This window comes from Ixodes scapularis, unplaced genomic scaffold (assembly GCF_016920785.2).
Source record: "Ixodes scapularis isolate PalLabHiFi unplaced genomic scaffold, ASM1692078v2 PGA_scaffold8__174_contigs__length_109621045, whole genome shotgun sequence".
Taxonomy (NCBI): domain Eukaryota; kingdom Metazoa; phylum Arthropoda; class Arachnida; order Ixodida; family Ixodidae; genus Ixodes; species Ixodes scapularis.
This window is the reverse complement of record NW_024609883.1, coordinates 66,081,979-66,108,615: the sequence shown is the minus strand read 5'-3', so window position 1 is coordinate 66,108,615 and position 26,637 is coordinate 66,081,979. Positions and strand designations below refer to the sequence as shown.

Genomic DNA, 26,637 nt, shown 5'->3' with positions numbered 1-26,637 from the left:
AGGTCGTAAGGCCATGGTGGTGAAGAAATCCGCAAGAATGTCAAAAAGGTCACAATGTAGAAGGTCACGAGAAACGAGGTCATGAAGGTCAAGTCATGATGAAGAATGTCATAAGGGTCGTGGTGAAGAAGGTTGTAAGGACAAGACGAAGGTGAAAAGTAACAAGTTCATGAAAAGTAAAGTCACGGCGGAAAAGGTCCTACCGCAATATATCCCAATAGATGGCCCACCTAAAATCGAAAACAAATCTTGAGAAAATAAGGAAAAAGCTACCTTTCGGAGTGCGATAAAAAGAAAAGTTGTAAGCATGATAGTTTTAAATTCTGCGATTTGTGAAACTTGTGATCACAGGGAGGGTTTAACGAATTAAAGACGACAGTCTTTCTCAATCAGTAATGTTTGCCTATCTCCTGCCGTGTCTAGGTAACACCATTTTGGTCGAGGTCACCATTGGACAAGGCTCTGCAATAACTAGAAGTGGGCTATCTGAGTGTTTTAGAAGAAAACAGCAAATCATGTAAAAAAAATAGGGGGCGGGTTATCTTTCAGGCGCGGGGCATCTTTCGGGATACTATGGCAAGAATGTTATAGATTGCAAAGGTCATGATAAGGAGGTCATGACGTGTAAGAGAAGTTAGTGCCGACCGTGGCACCAGACATCTTATCGTGCTTCGTCACTCTTCTACGAGCTGGTAACCCTAAATCAGGCCACGCCTCTACGGCCGGCTGTCCCGCATTGACGGTGACCGCCCCGTCGGATCACCCCACTCACCGTGATGCAGTTGTCGTAGGCGTCGCGCACCACCTCATACTCGACCTCCTTCCAGCCCTTGAGGCTCCTGTCGAGCAGCACCTGGCTGGAGCGCACCAGGGCCTGGGCCACCAGGGCCCTGAGCTCCTCGGAGTTGTGGGCAAAGCCAGAGCCCAGGCCTCCCAGGCAGAAGGCGCCCCGCACCAGGATGGGGAAACCCAGCTTATCCGCCGCCAACATCGCCTGGCAGAGACGCGGGCGGAACGTGGCTGGGCGTGAGTGCCGACACGGGTGGACACGAAAAAAACGACAAGACAGCGATGGAAAAGTGGAAAAAGGAAGGCAGACGATAGGTCCTTCTTCTCCCTTCGGGCTGATGAAATGTGGTAAACACAAGGGCCGTTTCTATGCCACAGTAAAATTTGGGAGTTGTATGTGCTAAACGTTGTACGCGCCAATGTCGGTGGTCCCGGGGAAAAAAATGAGAAAGGCTGCGATGGAAAGGAAGAAAAAGAAAGCGGATAAAATATTTTCTTTCTCCCTGTGGGCCGATGAATAGGTGGAAAGCACCATTCCAGAGCTTCAATGAACGAGAATGTCTTCCATAATAAAGAGAAGCAAGTTACTAGGCAGATTAATAAAGCCACAAAGTTGGAAGCATCCAGCTTCAATATAGCAAGGAATTGAAGGCAAAAACAAGTTACCGTTTCACAAAAAAATAAATAAGAGGAAGTCGGCTATGGAAGTATTTACACCACGAGCCCTGGTTGACCAAGAAAGCTATGCTGTGGTCACTGACAAGGTCAGACCGGCAGGACATCTCTTTCGAACGCCCCGCCTGGAAACGTGCACTCGTCACTTTTGGCACCGGACGCCGGAACTTTTTGTTGAACGCAGTCTCTCACAACCAGTTCAAAGTAAAATGAAGCAGTCATTTTCTCACCCTCAAACTCACGAACAGAGAAAGGTCAAAACTCACTCACCCTCACATTCACCTTATAAAGTCTCACTCACAAAACTCATGATCTCAAAAAAACATAAACTCACCAAACACCTTAACTCACTGAACTCGGGACCCTTGCAGACATTACGCCCCTCACTCAACTTCAAACTCGCGAGTTTTTGTGGCTAAAGAACTCACTCACCCTCACCTCGCACCTGATCAGTGAGGACGCTTGAGTATCACGTGACATCGAAGCATCATCGAAGGTAGGAAACTCGCGATGAAAGCAGAACCGAAACTCCGCCCTGCCTTTCTTATCCTGTCAGCAACCGTAGTCGGCGCAGCGGGTGACCAAAGAAGAGAAACTTTGGGCAGGTCGTGCCGCTGAGCGATGGTACATCCGAGCCCCAGATGGGGCTCGACGGTTGCAACCAAAGTTGCAAAAATTCCGTCGAACCATATTTCACAGCCCGGGCCGGTGGGTATGGGACGATACGGTCGAAATCCGGCTCACTCACCTCGTCGATGCTGTAGACTGCGCAGTTGGGCACCACCTTTTCGTTTATCTCCTCGACCAGTTCGGCGAACAGCTTGCGGTCTTCCGAGTGGATGATGGAGCTGATCGGCGTGCCCAGCACCGCCACACCGTAGCGCTCCAGCACTCCAGTCTGCTGAAGCGTCACGCCGCAGTTGAGGGCCGTCTGTCCGCCAAACGTGAGCAGGATCCCGTCTGGCCGCTCCGACTTGATCACCTCCTCAACGTAGTAGGGCGTGATCGGGAGGAAGTAGACCTTGTCGGCGAGGCCCGGCGACGTCTGGACCGTCGCGATGTTGGGGTTGATTAGCACCGTCTGGATCTTCTCTTCCTTCAGCGCCTTGATCGCCTGCAACAGTATGAGACGTTTGCGTTGGTGCGCGTCCGGGGATTTCCAACGGGACGACCCGAGAACGTTTGGACGTTTTGGCCGTTGTAAGAGGCAGAGTGTCTCGGTTCCGTCCAGAATGTCAGCGATAACTCCGAGAGTAGAGTCCCCGAACAGAACAGACTGCATTAGAGTATGGGCACTCAATTCCCCGGTCGCCTCATGGGCGCCGCCATCTTGCTGCCTAGCGCAGAGCGGGAATGATTGTTACGATTAGAAAATGCAACTTCCCGAGCTTTGAATGCGGCGCCGGGAAGCTCAAGCAATATTGTTTCGCTTCGTCACGGACCATTTCAACGATTCTCAAGTACAGAAAAGTGTTTCCTGGCATTTCAGATACAGCTTCAGATAGCCGGCAATAATGATTTTTGGCGTCAAGACAGTCGAAGTGTCGTTACTTGGAGGCGTAGCTTAATTAGTGGCCCTGCCTCCGAGGAGAAGCGGATGAGAATAAAAATGAGTTTCTTCTTTCAGAGCTATCTTCCGTTAAACGCAACAACGAGCAAGTAGTAGCCGTCCCAAATATGGAAAGAATAATTTTAAAGATTCTCAAATCCGGTGCCTTCCCCAAAATTTTAGAAGACAATTTTTTCACTCGATCAGCGCTCTCAGCGTGCCGACCTCGAACGAGAACAGAGAGGCACCTGCCTGCGATCCCGAGTAGTCAAACTCTCCGGCCTGGCCGATGGAGAGTCCACCCGACCCCAGAATGAGGACCTTCCTCGGCCTCTTGGCTGCGACGGTCGGAGCCGGGGACAGGGCGGAGAACTTGTTCGCAATCCGCTTCTGGATGGGTATGCTGTCCAGAAGAAATCGCCCGTTAGCACTCGGGCTTGGCTCGTTGAAGGCTACCCCACTATGCTGTCATCTCTGTTGCAAGGATGGAGACACTAACGACTACCCTAGGCATAGAACCTCCTTACTGCGTGATCCCGCTATTCGAGAGGTTTTTGTTTAGAGGGTAGATATGAAGTGCGAATGACAAGATTGCCATCTGCATTTTCACTTTGCTAGTCTTGTGCCTGAAGCACGAGCGGTAACTTTACTGCATCGCCGTGCGTCCCACGTGTTTTGGGTCTCTCTAAAACTGACCGATTTAATGGTTTTCAATGATGCACAGCAACTTATTGATTGAAACCCACTGTTTATTTGCACTAATTAAAAGTTAACTAATTTTTCTTACTTACGCCGACCTATCGTGATGATTAGCCCCATGTATTATGCCAACCTGGCCAGAAAACTCGCCTGCACAGATTGCACTAGTGCAGCGTTCACGGCCTTTTCTTTTAAAAAAAAATCTAGACCCTCTAAACAAAAGTTCGAGGACACCTAATCACTTTTTACGAATTGTGAATAAGAAAGCATGAATGTCATTCTTCCGCTCCCTTAGCTCGTCCGTGGCGTACTGGCGTGGACGGCCGCGCTTTGCTACTGCCGAGGTAGTGGCCAATGGCCGAGCGCGCTTTCGTGAAGTGGCCGCGCCATGCTAAGCTCGGCCGTGCAGCCTCTCCGGAGTTTGCCCGAGCGGGCTGTGCCGCCAGGCTCGCATCTTTTACCAGCGGCCAGGCCACTGTGTGCACTGTGCCGCCATGGAGGCGTTTTCCTCTATGGTGGCGCAGCCATGGAGGAAAACTCCCTGGTGGTGTTTTTATTACCTACTCCGCGTGTTTCCTCTGGTGGTGTTTTTATTACCTACTCCGCAAGAGAGCTAATGGGAGCCTCGTTCCTTGATAACGCACGCCAGCCAATGGGAGCTTATCCATCAGATCACGGCTTCACTTTGCTCCATTAGGACAGGAAAGTTTAGGTGCCGTTTGGCGCGGCTTCAAAGCTGATGACGTCGGTTCGCTCCATGGGACCAGTTAATGCTTTCACATTAAAAACACCCAAGAACACAGAGTCCACTTTTCACAAGGTTCGGAATTTGCCAAATCTTTCAAGTATCCGAAAGAACACAATCGGCACTCTCAAGACTCGTTTGGTAAACCTCGTTAACTGAAAAGTTTGCGTGCATGCATTGACCGCTTGAATTACAGATATCCCTATTAACTCCTGGGAAAATACTTACAGAATTCTAGTTTGCAAAACGTTTTTCTGCAATTAGATATCAGTGTTACTGCCCCATGCATCACTGTATCTATGCATAACTTGGCTGTTGGCCAAACGAGACAAAAAGTACTTGCCATGGTTTCTCAGAAAGCATGTCCTGAACGGATTCCAGGAACACGTCAAAGAGAAACTCCAAGTCCGCCGGGCCAGCCATGTGCTCCGGATGGAACTGCACACTGCAAGATCAAGAAGTGCTTGCTGTATTCGTTCTAAATATACCGTCTGCTTCTCATAGCTTCTAAAGAGATCTTTCTAGAGCCACTCGAATCAAGGGGCACTTGAACCTACTACCTACCAACTTTAACTGAAGAAACTTGGTTTTTGTATAATCTTGCTGAACAAGAAAAGTCAGACTATGAGTCTTTAGACCTGGATTCAGCTCTTATGAGAGGATTTTCTAAATTCCATTCTTTCTTCTTAATTTATCGTTGATTCTTTTCGTTTGTTGTTCTAATTCCTCTGATATTCGTGCCACACATTTCGCAATGCTTTAAAAGCATAGCCTTCCTAGAACCAGCCTACGGATGTAGCCTCGATTGAGTGCGGGGAATTTTCTCGGTGTGCACTTGGTGGCAGCAAAGTGGACTGTGTACCATGAAAGCTCTTGCTTGAGGCTTTACGTACTGCCAAAGTGGTGCAGGAGCGGCAGCAGCGAGCACAGCAATGTGAGAAAAGGGAGGCGCAAGGGACACGGTCGCAAAACAAGAGCACCAGGCCCAGCCGTGACAAGAAGCCGGTTGCCATTACACGGCAGCCGACCGGGAGTCGAAGTGCCAGTCACAAATAATCCGTTTGGTACACTGTGTTATACGTGCGACCAAATATGGTTTCGGGTGAACGTGGGCAAAGACGTTCTTAGAAGAACCATGAAGACGATTTTGAACTTTTGTTTTAGAAAAGGATGTTTTCTGACTTCCTAGAAACCAAGCAATATGCTCAATCTTTCTATAGAGTTCTATAAACTTTGGCTTTCCCGCCATACAATCTCTTTTATAATGGAAGTGACGTCAATAGTGAACCATTGGTTTCGGTATAATTTAGCAGTCATGAGCGTAGATGGCGCAGTGAGCTGTAGCGGCGCTTTGTGCTCCGACACCGTCGTATCGCGTTACGACTGCGCGTAATCAGGACATTTGTGCTTCGTTTCCAGATTGCCAAATTACTCCTTGTATTGGTTGGCACGGTTCACACGAAACATGAATGACCTGGTGACTCACGGCTGTTTGTCGACGCAATGCAGTCGAACACAAGTGAGTGTATGGACCTCATTTTTTGTCAACATTGCTTATTGCCAATCGCGTTGTGAGCGGCGCCACTGCATTACGAATAACAATATTTGTTGCGTGTCGTCATTACATACTGAGATGGGACACTGTGACAGGCTTAACGCAGAGAGTCTTGGGCTCGCCTCAGGGGCATCCACCGATGTCTTCGTTCCCGCATATTCGCACTCAGCAACTTCAATACACCACAGGTGCAGAAAGGTCTCGTTGGATGAAAGGCTGGATGGATGTGAAGGAAACACTGCAGCGTGCAAGACGAGGTCCAACAGAAGTTTTTTGACGTGGAACCGGAGGGGTACCGGAAACAGCAGCGCATCAGTCTGAACAGTTTCTGCAGCTCCCTTCAGGCGTGGAACCAAGAATTGCACGACAAAACGAACTGAACACTAAACACCATTCAAGTCAGTCGCCGCCAAATATTCACGAGTGAAAAGTGCCCTGCTCTTCGAGTACACGCATCACGCGCGGCTATTTGAGTCCAACGGTCACAGAAACGCAAAAGCGAGACTGTCCCAAAAATTCTACGACTTCGCAAGACCTCACCTGAAGAACGGGAGCTTCTCATGCACAATGCCCTCGTTGGTCTCGTCGTTGGCGTTCACGAAGAGCGGCTTCCAGTTCTTGGGGAGGCTGGAGACGTCCACAGCGTAACCGTGGTTCTGGCTCGTGATGCAGCACCGCCCAGAGTCGGCGAACAGGCAGGGCTGGTTGTGGCCCCGGTTGCCGTACCTGCGCTCGAAAGACCGCCGCCCGGCGAGCGCCGTTTCTAACACACAACTTGAGAGGTTCATTACACAAACATTCCACTCTGAGATCTTTGGACAGAAACGGTTTGCTCTGACTAGCGTTCCGAGTTTTCGGTATACAGTGAAGTCCACTTATAACGATCTTGAGAAAACTTGAAATTTCAATCGTTGTATCTGGACTAAAAACTGATCGTTATAAGCAATACATAGTTATATGTGGTATTGTTGTAAGTGGATTGCACTATATATCGACGAATTCCAAAAAGTAGACCTCGAGCGAGTTTCATATAAATCGGAGAAAACGGATAACCGACGAATCGGAGCTGTCCTCGAAAAAGAAGATCCCACACTTCACAGAAAGAAACCTTTACCCCACGGCTTCATTTTGTCTCGACTTGGAACACAGTCCGTGTTCAACAACTGTCCACGAGGATGCGTTTTTCTTTTGGCAGCTATGAACACCATCCCGTTTCAGTCTCTCGTTTCTTTGTACAATGCCGAATGTGAACACTGAAAGAAACAATCTTTGAGAAAAAAAAGATGCAGAAAAAATAAGAAAAAAACCGAGTTTGAAGAAAAATAAACCACAAAAATGCAGAAACCTTATTCATCAGCCTAGTTCCCTCTACCCCTTTGTGCCAAGCAAGCCTAGATTCTCTTCTTAATCTTGGGAGGCTGAACAAATATACCGATCCCCAGAAATTTGTCGAATATCTGCATTGAAGGGTCTTTCTAAATCTCCCCCTTAGGTGTTTCTCTGTTAGATTTCGAGTAATTAGCACTTATGATACATACTTAGCAAGAAGGCACGGTGAAGTTGAGCGACCAAAAGTTTTGGGAGGCAAAAAAGTCCCACGCTCGTTTACACAAGATTAAAAAAAAAAACAAAGCCCGCAATCTGGATTGTTTGAATTTACTATAGGAACCGTGCGGATCTAATTGGATGGATGGATGGATGAATACGGCTGAGCCCTTTGGATCGGGCGGTAGCTTACGCCACCTAGCCATTTTGTTTTACCATTTAAGCTTAGAATATTTAAATGTGAAATCTATATTCACTCCGCAGTGCAAAGAAAGTGAGGCTATGAAACCCCCTTGCCATCAGTGAATAAGAAAATACCTAGTTTTCTCTCGATTTCTGCCACCATTCACTTAATCTTTGCTTGGTGATCTCTACAGTCTTGAAATCCACTCTCCCTTCGCTGTCTCTAAAACCTAATGACTTTATTAAATCTATATTGTCTTCGGTAGGCATAGGGTGAAGCCCTTTACAGTAGAGTATCAAGTGCTCAGCCGTCTTGTCCTCCTCTCCACAAGCAGTGCACACTGTATCCATTTCCTGGTACTTCACTCTGTATGTTCTGGTTCGCAAAACACTCGTCCTCGCCTCAAACAGCAATGAGCATCCCCTAGAATTGTCATAAATGCTTTCTTTGGCAATAACTGTTTTGTTTAATCTATAGCCTTCCAGAGCCGTCTTTGTCTGCATTCCCTCTAGCCACCGATCTCTTTCTGTGGCCTTAACTTTCTTCTTAACTGAGACTTGCTCTTCCGTATCTTCGCTATAGCCTAAAAACTTTCCTCTTAATTTCCTAGTGCGCTGTCTCCACTTTGTGTCTACACTCCTCATGTATAAATAGCTGAAAACCTTTTGTGCCCATTGCTCCCCATCCATTTGCCTCAACCTATCCTCAAATTCTATCTTGCTCACCGCTTCCCTGCTCTCAAATGACGCCCATCCCATGTCTCCTTGTACTCCCTGGTTTGGCGTTTTGCAATGTGCACCCAAAGCCAGTCTACCTACTCCGCGCTGTTTTATTTCTAGTCTCGCATGCACTTCGGATTTCATGCATAGCACTGCGTTTCCAAAAGTCAAGTCAGGCACCATGACCCCTTTCCAAATCTCTCTCACCACCTCATACCTGTTGTAATTCCAAAGTGCTCTATTTTTCATTACAGCTGCATTTCTGTTGCCCTTACCTATTATATACTTTTCATGCTCACTGAGATATTCTGCACCATCAAATATCCATACTCCTAGATACTTGTATTTACTAGCTCTCTCAACTGTAATATTCTGTATCTTCAGCCTTTCAACTTCATCCTCGTTAAAAATCATGACTGCCGATTTTTCGCTACTGAATTCTAAACCTAATTCCTCTCCTTCCCTACCACAGATGCTCATTAATTCCTGCAACTCTGTCCTGTTGTTAGCCATTAGTACGATATCATCCGCATACATCAATTCCGGTAAGGATTGCTGAATTTTTTGGCCTAGCTTACTGTAAGAAAGGTTGAATCCAAGCCCAATCTTCTCTAGTCTATCCTCCAATCCTCTCAGATACAACATAAATAGCAAAGGCGATAACGGGCACCCCTGCATAAGGCCTCGTCTTATCTCTATTTTCCCTGTCGCCTTTCCTTCCCATGTTATAATCACCTTGTTATCTTTGTAAATGTTCCTTAATAGTGCTGTTAATCCATCTAGGTTTAAGCTCTCCATTATGTCCCATAGGTTCCTTTGGTTCACATTGTCATAGGCACCCTTGATATCCAGAAATGCCAGCCAGAGCTGTCTGTTTTCTTTTTGCGCTATTTCTATACACTGTGTCAGAGAAAATAAATTGTCCTCCAACCTTCTTTGTTTCCGAAACCCGTTCTGTAACTCGCCCAGGATGCCTTTGCAACCTACCCATTCCTCCAGTCCGTTCTTTATAATCTGCATTACCAACCTGTAAATAACCGGTGTCACGGTTATAGGACGATAATTCCTAATATCAGACTTATCTCCCTTTCCCTTATATATCATACTCATCCTACTAAGCCTCCATTCATCTGGAATATTTCCTTTTGTTATCATGGTACTCACTACCTCCCTTAGTTTTGCCTTAGATTTAGGACTCAAATTCTTCACCAGCTTGATTGAGATACCATCTGTGCCTGTCGACGTGCCACTAGGGACTCTTCGTTCCGCCTTTTCCCATTCTCTTTGTCCAAAGTCCGCGATGTCACAAACTGGACTGCTACTTCCTTCGGTTCTCCTATCTTCCACATGTACCCGTTCCCGAAATTTCTCCTCCATCACTGCTCCTATATATTGTCAAGCCCCGACCAGGGCGCCCCTAGCGGCAAACGGGTCCGTTGCATCGGGAGCTTCTGCCAGTCACTGCGTTGGTTGTGCGTTGTAGTGGGTTAGCGCTGTAATTTCTGAGATGGCTATTCCGCACCAAGAAAGTCGCAACAATTGCTGCGTGTTCGGCTGCAACAGTACGTCGAAGATCGCGCACGGCACGAAGTACTACATCGTCCCTTCGAAGCCTTACGAGGCGGAGTACTGCGCGACCTGGGTGCGGCTTGTGCGTCCATACAGGTTAGTGGTGTTCCTTACCTTCCAGTTCGCGCTTTGTTAAAGCTGCTGACGAATAATACAATTAACTCTTTTTCTATTCTAGCGACGATGGAACAGCATCGACACCGACGGCAAACTCTAAAGTATGCAGCAAATACTTCACCGGAAACGAGAAGCGGAATGCGGTGCCCACCTAAGATGTTTCCATCAGCCTACAGGAAGATAGTGGGAATCGCAGAACGACGCAAAAAAAAATCGCCCAGTTATTGTCAAGCTGATTCAGAAATAAACGTACATAATTACCACAGTCCACTCAACGCCAACTACATTTTTCTCGGGCGCGCTTAATTTTGTTAGAGGAATACGGCGCTCCGTGACATCCACTTGTCCGTAGAAACGGACCTCCTTTACATCATACACGCGGCCATATTCACGGAAAAGTTTTCCCTTCGTCATATTGGCACCACGGAAGAAGCTTTCTGGATTCGTAAACGCCTTAAACCCCGTCGTAACCACCCCGGGAACACTGTCCGCTGTTCTGCTCATCGCCATTGCTTTCCCCCGATGATTCTGCACCGACTATCGAAGAAGCTTTCTGGATTCGTAATCGCCCACTGTCCTCTGTGGTGTTTGTTGCTATTACCTCCCGATGACTCTGCGCCGACGGCACCGGCTACCAAAGGAACTTTCCGAATTCGTAACTGCCTTAAATTCCTTCGTAATCACGACGGGGACACTGCCCGCCGTGCTGCTCATCGCCATTGCTTCCCCCCGATGATTCTGCATTGGCTACCGAAGAAGCTTTCCGGATTCATAATCGCCCACTGTCCTCTGTGGTGTTCGTTGCTATTACTTCCCTATGATTCTGCGCCAACGGCACCCGCTACCGAAAGAACTTTCCGAATTCGTAACTGCCTTGAATTCCGTCGTAATCATGACGGGGACACTGCCTGCCGTACTCTTCGTTGCCATTGCTGCCCGATGCTCCTGCGGCGGCTACCGCTAGGTCGCGGCGAACAATAGGCGACCGCTGCAACATGGCCAGCTTGCTCGCTTCCTATAGGCTACAGGCCAGTTGAACCGATGACGTCCAGCGAACATGAGATGTCATCGCCCTCTTCGGGCAAGTTAACTAATCGATCATCAAGAAGGCATTGTATCCCATTAATCTTCAGCAACCTGAAGCCAACTGAGGTAAAAAAAAAAGTGTGCAGTAGCCTAGAAAAAGAAAAGCTGCCCGCCTCTTTTATATATTCCGAGGGCGCGTGAACACAAGCATTTACAGGTCCACGACATCAGTGTCGTATCACGTCGTAGTGTCGCAGCATAGCGCCACATTATTCTATCAAGTTACATCACACCGTCACGAAACGTCGCGGCATCGCACGACGTTGCAATGTCACACGAGGACTGTCACGCCGATTACTTTGCGCGAATGCCACGACATTGTCACGTTGAACCTCTGAAATGCAAACGACATCGCACCAATGCCGTGACAATGCTGTCAAAGCCAAATCCCATGAACAAGAAAGCGCCAAGAGCTGGCCCCGCAAATGGCACGCAATTCTAAACAGGTGGGTAATCCTTCGGAAAAGTCGGGATCCACAGACACGGCCGGCGGCCCGTACACGCGCCACAAGCTCCCCGAACGCGGCACGCGTGCAGACTCACTTCATCTTGAAGGTGGTCGCTCCCACGGCGAGGGACATGAGCTGGTGTCCCAGACAGATCCCAAAGACAGGCGTGGGGTTCTCGGCACCGGCGCCCAGGACGCTCCGCAAGGTCTTCACCGTGGCACCACATTGGGTAGGGTCGCCGGGCCCGTTGCTCACAAAGAGGCCGTCCATTTCTGAGGGAAATTTCGCACAGACTCGGTGAAGCCGGGCAGTCCACGAGTCACCTATAGCCGCGGTCGGGCCGCTATAATACGTCGTACGAAAGACAATCTATAGGCACTGGCCGAGCCACGTTTCTTCCTCGTATGGTGGTCCCGTCCCGTCGCGTTGGTAGCGCAAAAACTGCCTGCAGGCATGCTCAAAGCGTACAAATGTATGGGGCAAACGTGCCTGGGGCGTGTCTGAGGACAATTCTGTCGTCGCGTCTGCAGCGAATGCGGCGTCTTTCGTACGATGCACAAGCAGCGTGACTCTGGCTTGAACAGCAACTCTGCTAAATTCCGAAAAATATGGGATAATGAGTGATTTCATATTGAAAAACACCGATAAATGACACTATGTCATTTGCTTCGCGAAAATTTTTTATATACACTGTTGAGTAAGACTTTAAAAGCCGACGACCAGACTCGAGATTCTGCAAAGCAGAATATCCTCCTCACCATGGGGGAGGAGGAAACAGGCAACGGTGGATAGGGTAGAAAGGGGCAAGGAGGAAGCGAGAAAAAAGTGTAAAGCGTGAACTGGTCGTCGGCCTTTAAACACGAGCAGAGATCAAAACTGAAACTTCGGCTCCGTCCGGCAACACTAGCCTCAGGCCGCCAAAAACGTGACTATGTGGTACGAGATGTCGGGTGATCCTCTACGTGACAACATTCGGGATTAAGGCAAAGCCACCGTTGGGGCGGGCATGTGTTGGATGCAGCATTTGCACAGCACTCTTCACCACAATTTGGCGTCTACGTAGTGTGAACGAAACTCCTGAGAGACAGTTCTCACAAACAGTGAGACGACAACGGCGGTTGTGACGTGGAAGACGGTGGTAACGGCTGGGCGCCTCCCAAAAGGCGCGCTGCGCAAGCACATTACGCTGACCGCATGGAGGCCATTGTGCGCCGAGGTAACATTGCTGATGTCTCCCTTGCCTAGAGGAATAAAAACAAACAAAAAGAAAACAATCGCATCTTTAAGTGGTGAATGATGTTGATTGGGGCGAAGCTCTGGTGATGCTTGTCTGCGTAGACGCTGAGCCGCAGCATGCCGAGCCTTTCGTTTGTTTCCATCCATGTCATGCTGCGGTCAAATGCTCAAATGCGTATATAACCACATTCCATACCACACATTCTCTTTCTGACATGGATGAAAACAAACGAAAGGCTCGGCATGCTGTGGCTCACCGTCTACGCAGACAAGCACCACCAGAGCTTCGCCCCAGTCAATATCGTTCACCATGTCGAGATGCAATTGTTGTTTTTTTGCCCTACACGAGCACGGGAGCACGTGCTCGTGAGCACGAGCACCCGACGCCGGACGGACATACGAACCATGGCTAGCCCCTAAAAGGGGCGATGGTGATGACGTTTAGCTCCAATGCTGGCTACGCCCATGCCGTAGCCCTGACTGCTCTGTTGGTTGTGCCTCAATTCGTCTGCTAGAGCCAGCCGATTTCGGCAACTTGGTGCATCGCAATGTTTGCCGGATTGTTTTAAGAAACATTTAGACAGAACTACGTCGAAATATTTGTTGTGTGGTGTTTCTAGGTGATACTGAAAAGGACTGCATTGTTTTTATGAAAACAAAAATGAAACGGAGTTGCCCTTTAATACAAACTGCGAGTGTGCCGAAAGAGGGAAAGAAGAAAATGAGAGCAGGAGACATGGCTTTGTAAGCTCTCCATTCTGAAAAGAGGGCACCAAACTTAGGGTGGAGGAGGAACGGATGAAAGAGAAAATATGAGGTCGGATGATACGAGAAAAAATAAAAATAAAAGTGAAGTGTATATATTCCAAGTTTATACGAGGCACATAGACCCTCTCTAATCTTCTGATGGCTTGCAGCCTCAGCAATTACACGGTGATGAGAGCATCAGTAGAGCCTTTAATTTGTGAAATTCATCCACGGGTACTCTGGGGAACAAAGGTGTTCCCAAAAGAACCTTCAGAGGTTCCGTGCTCCGAAATTTCCTCGATCTTCTAACTTTTTAAATAGAGCTTTCTCCGTAAAAGCAATATTTTAGCAGATGTAAACTATCTAATAATGCACAATTGTGAGCCAAACGCGTATTAGTATATGGGCATTACTGTTAACATGACCTATAAGCTTACGTAATAACTTTTTAATGCGAAAGCATTACCCATCTCGTGGAGCGAGCCGACGTCATCAGCTTTGAAGCCACGCAAAACGGCACCTTAATGAAACCGCACAAAGCCAGCTAACGGCACCTTTTACACTTTGGCCCCATTGGCTGGCATGCGTCGACGAGGCTCCCATTGGCCGCTGTGCGTCAGTTTGTGTTATCCTGACTGCGTTATCACACTGTCGTGTTATCGCTGATCACCGCATTCACTGGCCTCTTATCAATTGTATGGCACGTGGCAATACGGCGCATGGAATAAACCAAGGGGTTCGTTCTGCTGGGCACTATGTTGCTGTCTGTTCCTTCCTCGCACCACAAGGCACACAGAAGTTTGAATGATCGCTCACTTGATGGAGCTGCGTGTCCGCGAGGCAGCGGCTCCACCGTTCCACGCCCAAGGTCAGCGCGTTGTACGCCGCAGATTAAAGAAGGGAACGAAAAAGCGTGCGTGCTTTGCATTCACAACTCATAAGAAGTGCTTAGGTGTACCTCGAGCCTTTTTAAATTTCATTCCGAGAATGGGAGGGGTTCCTTGGCAACTCATTGAAAGAGATGGGTGCTTCTGAAGATAGGAATGTTCGGGATGCATTTCGGTCACTTCTTAACGGCAGGGCACAGACATGAAGCAGGAAAGTGTCACGCGCAATGTGTGCACCTAGTTTTTCCAGCTTTATTTCACAGAAATGCACTTGCGTTGCGCAGCATACAAAAAGAAACAAAGTTGGCAAATGCTCAAGCCACTTCAACGCGTCATGCATAAACGAACGGGCCTAACCTTTCGTCCGATATCTTTTATGTACTCCCTTTTTAGCTTTTCTTTTTCAGCCCCTCAGGAATACCAATGTCCGCGCTTACGATTTGTTTCGCTCTGCCTCCGTCTTTAGCCCCCAGCTCCAAATTGAACATCAAAAAACAAAATAGAATTGGTTTACTTCCCAAAAGTTTTACTTGCATATTCATTCTACAAGGTGTCCCCCCAAAAAACTTTCAAGGTTTTTTTTTTTTTTCATTACAAAAACAAACGATCCATTGCCAAACGCTCATTCTTTGCCCGAATGTAGCACCAGCGGTCCCAGTTATACGCCAAAGTTTCTGCACTAATCAGTATTTTTTTTCAAAAGTCACAAGCAATTTCCTCAAATTTTCAATGGGAAAATGGCGGTCGACGGAGTTCTTTAGTAAATGAAGCTCTAGGGTGCTAGTTTACGAAAACGGAAACAAATAGGCCCCGCTTCCCATTGAAATTTTCTGAAAATCACAACTTTTAATAAGATAACTGTTAGTGCTCAACCCTTAGCATTTGGCTTGGATTGCTAGCGCTGCATTTGGGTGGAGAATAAGGGTGCAGCAGTACATAATGCAATTTTTCAGTGAAACAGAAAACTAGAATGTTTGGGGGGACACGCTAAGCATTAAGAAACCCTAATGTACTGCGCAATACTGAATCGAGACATACCGTTAAGATTGATGGGGTGGTCCCAGGGCACCACAGTGACGCAGGCGCCACGGCCGATCAGGCAGCGCAGCTGGTTGTTCTTCATGCCGCAGTCGATCACCGTGATTCGGGGCTGCCCACCGCGGTTGTACACCACCGGTTTCTGTTGAACAGAGCCCCGACGGTCACTCCCGCCGCCTCGTCGGCTCGAAACAGCGAGGCGAGACGGAGCAAGCACCAGAGTGGTAAAGCAGACGAGCGGCACAAGACGTGGGAGATTGCACCACGCCGACACCGAAAACCCATTGACGACCCTCGACCCCAACGCGATCCTCAAAGCAACTTTTAATTGTGATGTCGAGATGAACTGGCGCAACGGCCGTCCACAAGTTCTACTGCAGTCGCCGAAATGACGAGAATGAAACAGAATCGCTCCGCTATGCCTGCCCTCCAGCCCACGCTCGTTGCTTTCCACCGCGCTTTGGCTGCGCATGCACGCTCGAGACTTGCGAGACTCCGAAACTCATCAAAAGAGGGGAAGCTCATGCTAGAGGCAACTGTAGAAAATACGCCACAACGTTGTTCCGTACCTTAATCGAGACTTCCTTGACAAGGTTCAAGCTGTTTGGGTCCTCAAATTTGAGGTCCGATGCCTTGGCTCCTCCCACGACGATCTGAAACAAGTCGGGCACGTTCACCGACACAGGCTACGCCGCGCGTCTTTGAGGCACAAATATTCTCCTCCGAGTAGTGACTAGTACCTTCCCGAGCATGGTGCCTTTCTCTCGAATTTTCTTCGTCAGTTCCCGGGTGTCTATGCCTGCAAAAAATTTTTCAAAAAAAATGCTATCTTCAGGTGCCATACAATCATTTTTCGCTCTCAATCTGCACGAGTATTTCGCTCGTCTTGCGTCGACTCCTGCAAAGCCTTTGACGCACCACCGAATTTTATTTCTTTAGCAAAGAATAATATATATATACTTCATTCACCTATAAGCTGACAGTGCAAGGGAAGCTATGTGTTCACTGGTTTTGTCGCCTGACCCTGCTCTCTGTACGTGGGTGAAGGCAAGATAGCAATCATGTGGCAAAAGATAGACGTATGACTGGACTAACCAGCACGTAGCTTCCACCGCACTATCAGCCTAGTGGATTACTCTTTCGACAAAGAGTCTCATATTTTGCCCCAAAAACAAAGTTGAACAGGAACCAAAGGACAAACTCAAACGAACATGTAGACTGAGGCACTCCAGAAGTCACTTGGGTTGTTTCAGTTCCCCCGGGACAAAGCGCTCGAAGCTTCTTTAAACTGATGTATTCGCGGTGCTGCAGTAATCACATATAAGTTACGTTCTCGCAATTTTATTATTGAATATGTGTCTCACACGGCTACATACTCCTAGAATAAACAGCATTCTGTGTCATCATCACATGCCACTAAAATAAAAAGTGGGGGAAGCCAGCAGCAGCCGATTTTCGGCCAGCAATACCAATTCCGGAGCGGAATAAAGGCTTCGGTAGCAAATACTTTTCCTTGATAGTCGAGGCCCTACGCAACACCAGGCACGCAGCCAGGATTTTGTTTCGGGGGGGGGGGGGGGGCCGCCAGTGACAAAATATTGTATGAGGGGAGGAAGGAGAGGAGGTCCCAGCAAAATTGAAGATTTCGGGAAGGGGGGGGGGGGGGGGGGGGGGCCGGGCCCCATGGGCTTCCCTTCTGGCTACGTGCCTGCGTGACGCGACGTCTTTCAGCAAATTTCCACGATACAAAGGTGCCGAGCAAGCTCTTTTCAAACAGGTGATGACACAAACAAAATCAATTGCACCCTGCAACTCGGGGGACAAAATGAGAAAGCTAATAGGCAAGGAATTATACAAATCGAGTATACAAAAAGCTGTGGCATTTATGTTTAGGTAAAGACAAGGGCACCAGCTGGTCCCAGCCGCCATCGCCAAAGTGTTTGATTCTCTCTGCTTACAAAGTGGAGAGACACCATGTAGCATTCGTCATGAGCGTCGCGGACAAAGTGCCATGTTGGCCATCCAGCAACATGTGCAACAGATACCAAAAGCCAAATCTTAAATAAAATTTTTAATGACCAACTTTATTTGCTAGGACACTATTATGAGAATTTAGTGCTGCAAGGCCTCGTACGTGCCCGACAGCGTGCGGAAACTGGAGGACCCTAACAGACATGATTCGCCAAAGCCGTGACGCAATTCCCAGTACCAAAACAATACAACTAAAAAGAATGTTCAAGCAAGCCTTAAAGGGATACTGACCCGAAACTTGGATTTCGCAAAATAAGGTAGCAGAAGCGTTGAACGGGACGCAACGAACTCCGAAACATCACTCATACATCAATATTTCAAAAAGATGGCCATACTTTTGGAAAAGATGGGTGCGATCAGGCGAGGGCTATGACCTCACGATCCTCCTGGAACAGTTGAGAATAATGAGGAGAAGCGGCCTCGCTTTTATCCTCCTCGCTTCGGTTCATCAGCTCAACGGGACGCAGCGAGGAGGAGAGAGAATGGGAATCGTGACGTGCCTTGTTTTGTCGGCCTCGTCAACCGTGTTCAATCGCACACTTCTTTTCCAAAAATATGGCGATCCATTAGAGATATTGCTGTACGAGCAGTGTTTTTAAATTCTGCAGAGTCCCGCCTATTGCTCCAGCCCAGTTTTGTGAGCTCGAAATTTCGGTTCAGTATCCCTTTAGCCCTTTGACGGACGTCGCCGTACAAGTACACCGGTGTTTATGCGTTTGAATGTTCCCGCTGCTATTCGTTAGGACTTCGGCGGACTATGAACATTATATGTACATTTTGTTTGCCTTAGCTAGGGCTGTTCACATTTTCAAAATTAGATGCTCCGTGCACGAGATGGTCGCTTCGTATGTTGGTTGCTCTGGCGGTGGTGGCAATTTGGGTGCTGGCTCTTCCAACTCTGACTTTTATTGCTTCTCGGAATTGAATCAGGAGGACAAAAGCTTAGCATCCGAAGAGGAAATTCTGTAAAGTATCTCCAGTGTGAAATCTTGAATCGCTGGAATGTTGTTGAACTGCACTAGCCAAAACGAAACCGAATGGAAGAACGGTGACGTTTCGCCTTCGATATTTCGGTTTGATGCTTCTAAGCCTTGAAAGCTTACAAGCACTGTAAGTGTCCTCGCAATTAGGAAAAAAACCTGCGCATTGATCCTTTTCTTATACTATTCCTTTGGAGACAATACCTGACCACTGGGAAATGCCTTTTGGAGAAAAAAAAACTCGACCGCCAAAGGGTTAATTGGGGACCCAATGTTTCGAGGCCTGCTCGGCCTCCTCTTCAGAGGTAACTATGGCTACGGCCGTTGCGGAGCAGTATTTTTTGTCTTTGTCTTCTACGGTCATGCCTTTGTCTTCGGATCGGCAGTATACAGAAGCCCGATAACATAGGTAAAGTGCCGAGGAACCTCGTGAACACTCGGCAAGGACCTGCATGGGTGGGGAGAGGGATAATCAGAAACCCAATGCTTTAAGGCAAGCTCCACCTCTTTTTCGGGGCGCGACTATGGCTATGGACGTGGACACCCCCGGTTGGACATTCTTTCCACTTGTTCTTCCCCCCAACTACCGTTGGCGACAGGTTAGGAGTTCGGGAGGAACTCCTCCTACCTCTTTATAAACGTTTGTGGAGCAGATACTGGAGAGGAAGCAACCTCCTTTTCGAGCGTCCGCTCCGCTAAAGTGGAAAGAGGTGAAAGGAGCCTCCCCTGAACTCTTAACCCGCCACGAACTGTAGACAGAGATCTGTCGAGCATTCACACTTGAGAAAACAAAACGCACGCGAAACGACTCACCCGTGATGCCGGGCACCCCGGCAGACTGGAGCCAGCTCGAGAGAGACTGCTTGGCGCTCCAGTGGCTGTACTCGTCGACGCACTCTCCAACGACGAGCCCCGCGGCCCAGATGCGTCGCGACTCGAAGTGGCGCGGCAGGCCGTGCTGGTCCGTCTCGTCCGAGGGAACCCCATAGTTGCCGATCAGCGGGTAGGTGAGCACCAAGATTTGCCGGCAGTATGATGGATCCGTCAGGGACTCCACGTAACCCACCATGCCCGTCTGGAACACTGGCGTCGAGAGAACCTCCTAAGTATGACGACCGCGGCGTGTCTTCGACCGCCACGTTTGTTGCGTCCATCTGTCGACCTCGTAAAAGTGTCGTGCCGTTGTCCACCACGATCGTGACACTGGCACAACCGCGGAGATGGAAGCAGCAGGTGCTCAATCTGCTGCAAGCCGCTTTGCAGCAAGACAGCCGACGAAAACCAAGGAAGACACAAGACTGGACACTCCGGCAACAGGGATCCTCACCTGTTTCGTCAGAATTATTACGATCGACTGCCGGGATCACGACATCCGACAGCACCACGTGCTGGCTTCCGCGACGCAATTAATCACAACTTTGGGACCACTTTTGATGTACGGACAGGATAGGATGGCAAACAGACCAATCGAAGGCACGTTGCAGGCCCCGTAGTCCCACACCGTCCACGCGATGAAAGTGGTTCGCCAGAAGTGCCAACAGATTGCACCGTCAAACATGACGATGCAGGAGCCCGATTTTGGTCGAGGCGAGAGCGAGAGCGTCCTCAGCTGCTAATTGGATGTGGAACTGCAGCTTGTGCACAGTTGACGAATGAGAGATTTTTGACCCGTTCACGAGTTCACAGTAGGGCAGAAATTTGGTGAGAATGGCTCACTAACATACAAATAGTGAGAAGGGTCTCGCAGCCTCCGATGTGCTTGCTTTTTGTACTCCTTCACCTACCGATAGATGCTGGCTTGTGTACGGTGGCAGAACTCGAGAATTGTAAGCAAAGCGTTGGCTGTCAACGGCTTCCAACGCTAACTAGCAGACGATCACAATTTGAGCCTGCGTCCAATCTCGCTTTGCTGCGGCACTCGGTTTGTAGCGGACGATTGAGATCATTTTTTACAATCTGTTAGCAGACGACACTTGCATTTTCTTGCAGTTTTTTCTTGTCTGCAAATGGCGATCCGTAGCAGACAAACCATCTACAAATGCCATTTAGTTTTCCTCCAAGAGGCAAATTAGATCTCGCTCTCACAGCAACCGAAATCGGCCCCTAGTAACCAACTGTAAAAATTCCGGCAAAAAAAAAGTGCAAACGTGGGAGTTGTTGTTGTTGCAGTGTCCCAACTCCTGGCTGCTAGAGCGTCCATGAATTGTCAGGCTGGAGAGTGACCTACAGCAGAATGGTGACACCTCTGCCGATGGGCCACCGCCAGGACCGCGGCGGTCAATGGCATGACAGAAGTGAGGTGTCACCGGGTGGGGTGGAAACAAAGAGACCATACACAAGGATGCGGTGGACACGCTAATGCGTCTTTGGCTGGTCTGTTTAGCGTCCGATCCTGCCCATGCCTCGAAAGTGGTCCCAAAGTGGCAACAAACGACGTCACAAAAGCCAGAGCGTCATGCTGTCAGACGTTGCAATCCAGGCGCTTCTGGCTGGTCGTAGAGATTCCAGCAAAAAGCAAGAACAGACGCGAGTGTCACCATTGTCACAACGTCAACACTCCTGGCTGCCAAGTTTCTGCGAACTGTTAGGCTGGAGAGAGACTAGCGGCAAAACAAGCATCTGCCACAACCACTACTGTCGCTGCGGCACCGCCAGGGTCATGGTCGCTGACGGCATAAGCTTCTGAGGCGTCCGAGACACCGACACGAAAGTGCATGCGAGCCCATACTAGGTTGTCTTAAACTCGAGAGGCTAAGCATGAGACCGCATTAATTCCTATCCACGTGCCCTGGCACATAACCTAGATTTTTTTTTTTTTTAGGAAACAATGCGTTTATATGGGAATGGATTTAAGTTGGTACTCTGTCCTTGTTAATATGGCATTGATTTAACTATTCGCGACCGCCTATATTCTGTCCCGGAATTCCCGTTCCTCGGTTTTAGAAATTCGCTGGCACACAGTGAGCGTCCTAGCAATAGTTTCCGAGATGCAAGGTTTTCCTTTCTATGCTTCTTGTTTCTTAAATCAAACTAAAGCTCCTTATGTTCTGCTGAAGTGTGCGCGATAAAAAGCCGCACATGCTCCAAGCAACCGAAAATATGAGAACGGAAGACACAAAACAAGGTGTCATGGCGTGACAACCACTCACCAACTTCGCCAGAGATGCTCTGTGGATTTCCAAACACAGAGCCGGTAAAGGTGGTCCCATCTTCCAAGACTAGTTCCGCCTTCATGGCTGATAAGCTCCGTTGCTCACTACCCAACTAGCTGCTTAATGTGCGAGAGGCCTGCACCTTTTCTGAAACAGCAAGAGGCAGGTTAAAACACCATGCGCCGCAGCAAAAAATCACTGCTAAAAAAAAATAAAAGTGCATGAGTGGAAAGACGAAAAGTTGAAAACAACAGGAAGATAGCTCAGCCACCAAAATCGTTACACGTGTTTTGCAATTGCCTCCCGTGGCGATTTGGAAAGTCTCGAAGGCACAGTAACCCGGCAGCTCAGCCATGGCAGCGCCTGTCAAACAGCGCACACGCACATTGCTTCAGAAAAACTATGTTCTATGCATGCGCAGTGCCCACCGCTTTTATGAAGGAAGGAGCTTCGGTCCCTATCATTTCGTCGGAAGTCGTTTCGTGGAATTACGTCTTGTGGCCAACTTTTCATGGACACACGTTTTGTCTACATGATCGTTTCATCGACACTCGTTACGCGAATTGCACGCTGTAGAAACATTTGGTCACGTCTGCATCACTGAGGTGCGCATTAACCCACGCCCCGGACTGCGTTCACGCCGCTTTGCGGCTAGTCTGCGGCGGCTCATTACAAAAATGTTAACCCACCTGACCCACCCGTACACGCCGCTTCGCGGCGACAGTCTCACGCAGCTTATTACAGAAGAAAAGCTAATCTGAGCTGTGGATGAACCATCGCACGTCGATGAAATGTCGTCCGATGAACTGATTGCCACCTCCATATATTCCTGACAAAACAGCGTCGTTCAAATCTGGATTCAGAACTTAAGATGTAGCAAACACCACGGGTCAGCATCCATTCGGTACCTTGGGCACTGAGCAGGGCTCTTGCAGCGTCAGAATATCGCTGGCGACATGTGATAGAGATAACCACACAGACAACTAACGTCCGTGGCAGCATTTAATTCGTACTTCTTTGTTACAAGACAGCAGCGTATTGCCCGAGAAAGCGTGCTGTCTCGAGTTACATAAAGCCTGTTAAATAACCACGCCAACGGCCGCCTTGAGACGGTAGTTTTCGAACTAAAAGCTGCAAGATTGGTTCGTCAGTTCGGTGCTGACATTAATACATGCGGAGGGAAAGCTGTGAGGGACTTACCAGAGGAGCATTGTTTACGCGCGGACACGTGCACTTTTTAAACTCTGCCGGCTGACATGATGAGCCTCCGCGAGCACCGCGAGCACCGCTTGCAAGTTGCGTTGTTTGCCGTGTTGTGGCGCCACTGTCCAAACCTGTTGTGGCCGTTTTCAAAAAGCTTTTGAAAACGAAAAAAAGTATCTTAAATAAAACTAAACTTAATTTTTATACTAATTTTTGACGTATACCAATACTGATATTTTTTGAAAATTGCAAACGTGTGTATGGTTTATGGTTTAGGTTGGGTTTAGGTATTTCGTAGAACTTTTATTACAGAAATTGGCTGAAGGCTTGCGCCACCTAACTATAAGTCCAAGCGCCCTTGGCCAGCCCTTGGCAGCCCAGGCCCCAGCTGGCCCAGCCACCTGACGATGGGAGTTGCTTGCTTGTACCACTTGTACCTGCTTGCAGCTGTGGTTTCCGATGTTCGGAGTAGTAACTTCATTTGAGCTAACAATCTGATCCTTCAAAACGGTTGAAGCTAGCCGAGGGCAGCAGCATGCCTCCGTACACCCTGGAACGTCTGCGCCAACTTTTGCAGCGGTCACTTCAAAGTGGAACCTTCACTAGCTCCCACTTCAAGACGGTATAACCACTCGTTCGTAAACTTTCTTTTGCTCCTGTGGCTAAGAGCCACTCGATCTAAGCTATTGTTGTCCGATTGTTAGTGAAATGTGGCTTGACAGATCTAATTTGATGGCCTGCGCTGCGTATTTCGGTTGGCTGCTGGACAAGCAGCTTCTCTACTTAGCAATAAGGTAGACGTCAACCAAAAGTTTGTGTCCTCGGTGTTTGGAGAAAGGTTCAGGCAAGTGGAAAATGTTTACTGGAATATTTCAGATCAGTGGCACTCGTGTGCAGTGCGTTGGCTTTTTATTTTTGAACATTTTCCAAGGAACAAAGTGTGAACCGGTGTAAAAACAACAATGCATCTTGTTCACGGTGATTGTCGCATGATATTAAATCACGTGAATTGTCCTTTTTGTTCTTACACGCTTTCTAACTTCAACATGTCTACAGAGTATAAACAAATATTGGAGAAGGTAGAAACATGTCATAGGATGTGGCTGTAGTCGACTACTAAAAGCTTTTACTAGGTAACAAGATAGCCTCAGTTCTTCATTGCATGATCACTCGCCAGCAACAGCCAATGTCCTCACTGAAATTCGAAATCTGCCTATAACCATTTGAACGCAGCTTCAACTTACGTCGGCGTCAAACGGTCAGTGCACCGCCGAGATCAAAGTTGACGAGAATCTGGTGAATCGGATGGGAAGCCTTCAGGGAGGCATGGCTGCAACTCTCGTTGACGTCATCAGCACGTATGCACTCCTAACGCTGCGTGACGTTCGTAATGTCAGCGTGGACCTGAGTATGAGGTAATATGGCAATCTCCCTCTTTTGGATGAACTGGTGCCCCTCGTCGGATATTTGATATGAGGATTTTTTTTGTTGGAAACTCGAAGAGAGAAAAGGCACTAGTAGGAAGGTGAGGGGAGAAGCCTCTTTGTACTAACTTAGGGGTGAAAGATAAGTCATAATGGGCACAAAAGCAATGTTTCGGGAGCTCAGTGGAGCCAGCCAGATCTAGCGTCGTCACTCGAAAGAATGGCCGTGCTCGCTCGTGCCACGTCCACGTATCTTCGCACCAAAAGGCTCTCAGAATTGGAATTTAGAAAGGAGTAGATTATATTCTTCATTGTGTTCAATGTGGCAAGGCTCTGAGCTTTGGTTCTGCAGTGGTTGTGCATCTTTGATGGCATCACCTGCTTTAACCAGATGACCAACCAAACTAAGAAGTAAAGCTTATGTTGTGTCATATTAGCTGCTGTTGTCCTAGGTGCCCCACCAAATCCCTATATTATTGATGCAAGCCTTTATGTATGCAGTATTACTCTTCATGCAGTAGACATGACATTATTGACCTTTTCATGACATCAGGTAATGCTCTGATCTGCTTCAAGTAGGCACACAATGCGCCACTTAGTACTCCACTCCAAGCACTTTTCATATGTACTTCAGCATGCACATACTTAATTAAAGATGTCCCACAATGATAGCTTCAAATGCAAACTCCTTGCTCTGGAGGTAGTGCCTTTGCTACACAAACTTGTGCAGCAGGAAAAACTGCCAAAGCTATGAGCTTGGGTTCCTAACCTTTGCTGTTATAGTAGTAGCAACATATAGCATATTCCTTCTTTGTTCTGTGTATCTATAGTATGGACTTATTCTATACTTAAATTATTTTCTACAGTGAGAATTTTTATTTGAGAACATCAGGGAGGAATTGAGAACATCAGGGAAATATTGAGAACATCAGGGAGGTAATGAGAACGTCAAGGAGGTATTACAGTGGCCTCACCTGCAGCGCAAGCATTTCTACCTTCAGTAATGCTTCAGTGTCTCAGGAGCTTTGAGCGTCCACGCGCAGTCGAAGCACTTTAAAAGGCAACGAGAAGGTGCTGGAGGTCGGGAATTCAAAAGAGACGTCCCATTATTCTCACCCTGTCATTGACTGTAGCGGTGGTCACATACCTTTGCGCTTTACCTAAATGGTGCATCCTTTCTCTCACAGCTATCTCGCAAAAGCCAAGCTCGGCGACGTCGTCGCAGTCGAGGCATACACGTCAAAACTCGGTAGGACGACTGCGTTCTTGACCGTCGACCTTCGCAACAAGGACACGGGAAACCTGCTCGTGAAAGGGCTTCATACCAAACATCTCTCCGATCAATTTGACTACCTAGGAAACAAACTGGAAAGTATCGACAAGTCTGGCTAAAATAGCCTCAACGCTGACAATGTCCATTTGCGGCTGACATTGCCCGTTGTGGGTTAGAACAACGAGGAGGTCATTCAGTTGTCCTGCCTTCAGCACGAGCTTCCTATCTTTGGTGACACTTGGGCACCTCGTGAGTCAAGAACGTGCATGCGCAGACAAAGGATGACGGAAGCCAACAAGTGTGCGAGTTGGTTGTAAAATAGTTCTGAACCCCGACATGGGAAAATAAAGGAAGTGGACCACATGACGCAGTGTCTCAAATGCAGCAGATACTTCCAACATTTTGTTGACTAACATACCTGGAACTTATTGCACCATTCAAGATACCAGTCACTCTTGTCTGGTAGGAACAGCGCTAAAAGACATAAGATCAGGACGAGGAAACACACAGACAGGGTTTTTACCAGTCGCTGTGGGCTGCCGAGCATTCGAGCGAAAAAAAGACTGCAGCCTCTCTTGCTTTGAAACAATTCCTTGGTGTGGATGTCTGAAGCAATCTTGAACAAGCATGCCGAATAGACCACTGTGTTCCCTTTCAGGTTGTAGCCAGATGGTTCAACAGGAGCTGCTGCGAAATTTGAATAGTCACTGGTTTACCTCAAAACATTAATAGACTCATCTGAACTAGTAACCCAAATAGACCCTTTCCGGAATTCAGTGCCATCTGGTGTCTCAAATGGCAGTTTATCTTTTACTATACTAGTGGCGGCAATGAACCTGTGGTTTGCAGTATTTAATGGGGCACCGTCACTTAAAGGTCAACGGTAAACGAAAATGCGCACTTCACTACAATTATTTTTCAATCTCTTTTAGTGTCGATGGCAAAACAAATGCAGCCAGTCGGAACGAAGCGCCAACCCATATAG

General features: G+C 48.1%; 2 protein-coding genes across 2 annotated transcripts in view; one reads left to right on the top strand and one right to left on the bottom strand.

Moving 5' to 3' along the window:
* Positions 1 to 23,069, bottom strand: part of LOC120850397 (CAD protein) — an 88,916-nt gene extending 65,847 nt beyond the window's left edge. The window contains exons 1-12 of the mRNA XM_040222872.3: positions 22,953 to 23,069; positions 21,750 to 21,899; positions 19,414 to 19,683; positions 16,330 to 16,388; positions 16,159 to 16,242; positions 15,590 to 15,731; positions 11,776 to 11,953; positions 6,553 to 6,738; positions 4,801 to 4,902; positions 3,266 to 3,416; positions 2,213 to 2,578; positions 773 to 994 (exon numbers count right to left, since the gene is read on the bottom strand). Coding sequence (XP_040078806.1) covers positions 773 to 994; positions 2,213 to 2,578; positions 3,266 to 3,416; positions 4,801 to 4,902; positions 6,553 to 6,738; positions 11,776 to 11,953; positions 15,590 to 15,731; positions 16,159 to 16,242; positions 16,330 to 16,388; positions 19,414 to 19,683; positions 21,750 to 21,834 — 1,845 coding nt within the window. The 5' untranslated portion in view covers positions 21,835 to 21,899; positions 22,953 to 23,069. The remainder of the gene's footprint in view (positions 1 to 772; positions 995 to 2,212; positions 2,579 to 3,265; positions 3,417 to 4,800; positions 4,903 to 6,552; positions 6,739 to 11,775; positions 11,954 to 15,589; positions 15,732 to 16,158; positions 16,243 to 16,329; positions 16,389 to 19,413; positions 19,684 to 21,749; positions 21,900 to 22,952) is intronic.
* A 254-nt stretch (positions 23,070 to 23,323) lies between these two features.
* On the top strand, positions 23,324 to 26,018 carry LOC8053939 (acyl-coenzyme A thioesterase 13). Its single transcript, XM_002435320.4, has 3 exons — positions 23,324 to 23,577; positions 24,189 to 24,370; positions 25,567 to 26,018. The coding sequence occupies exons 1-3, from the start codon at positions 23,491 to 23,493 to the stop codon at positions 25,769 to 25,771; spliced, it is 474 nt and encodes a 157-aa protein (XP_002435365.2). The 5' UTR covers positions 23,324 to 23,490; the 3' UTR covers positions 25,772 to 26,018.
* Positions 26,019 to 26,637: the final 619 nt, after the last annotated feature.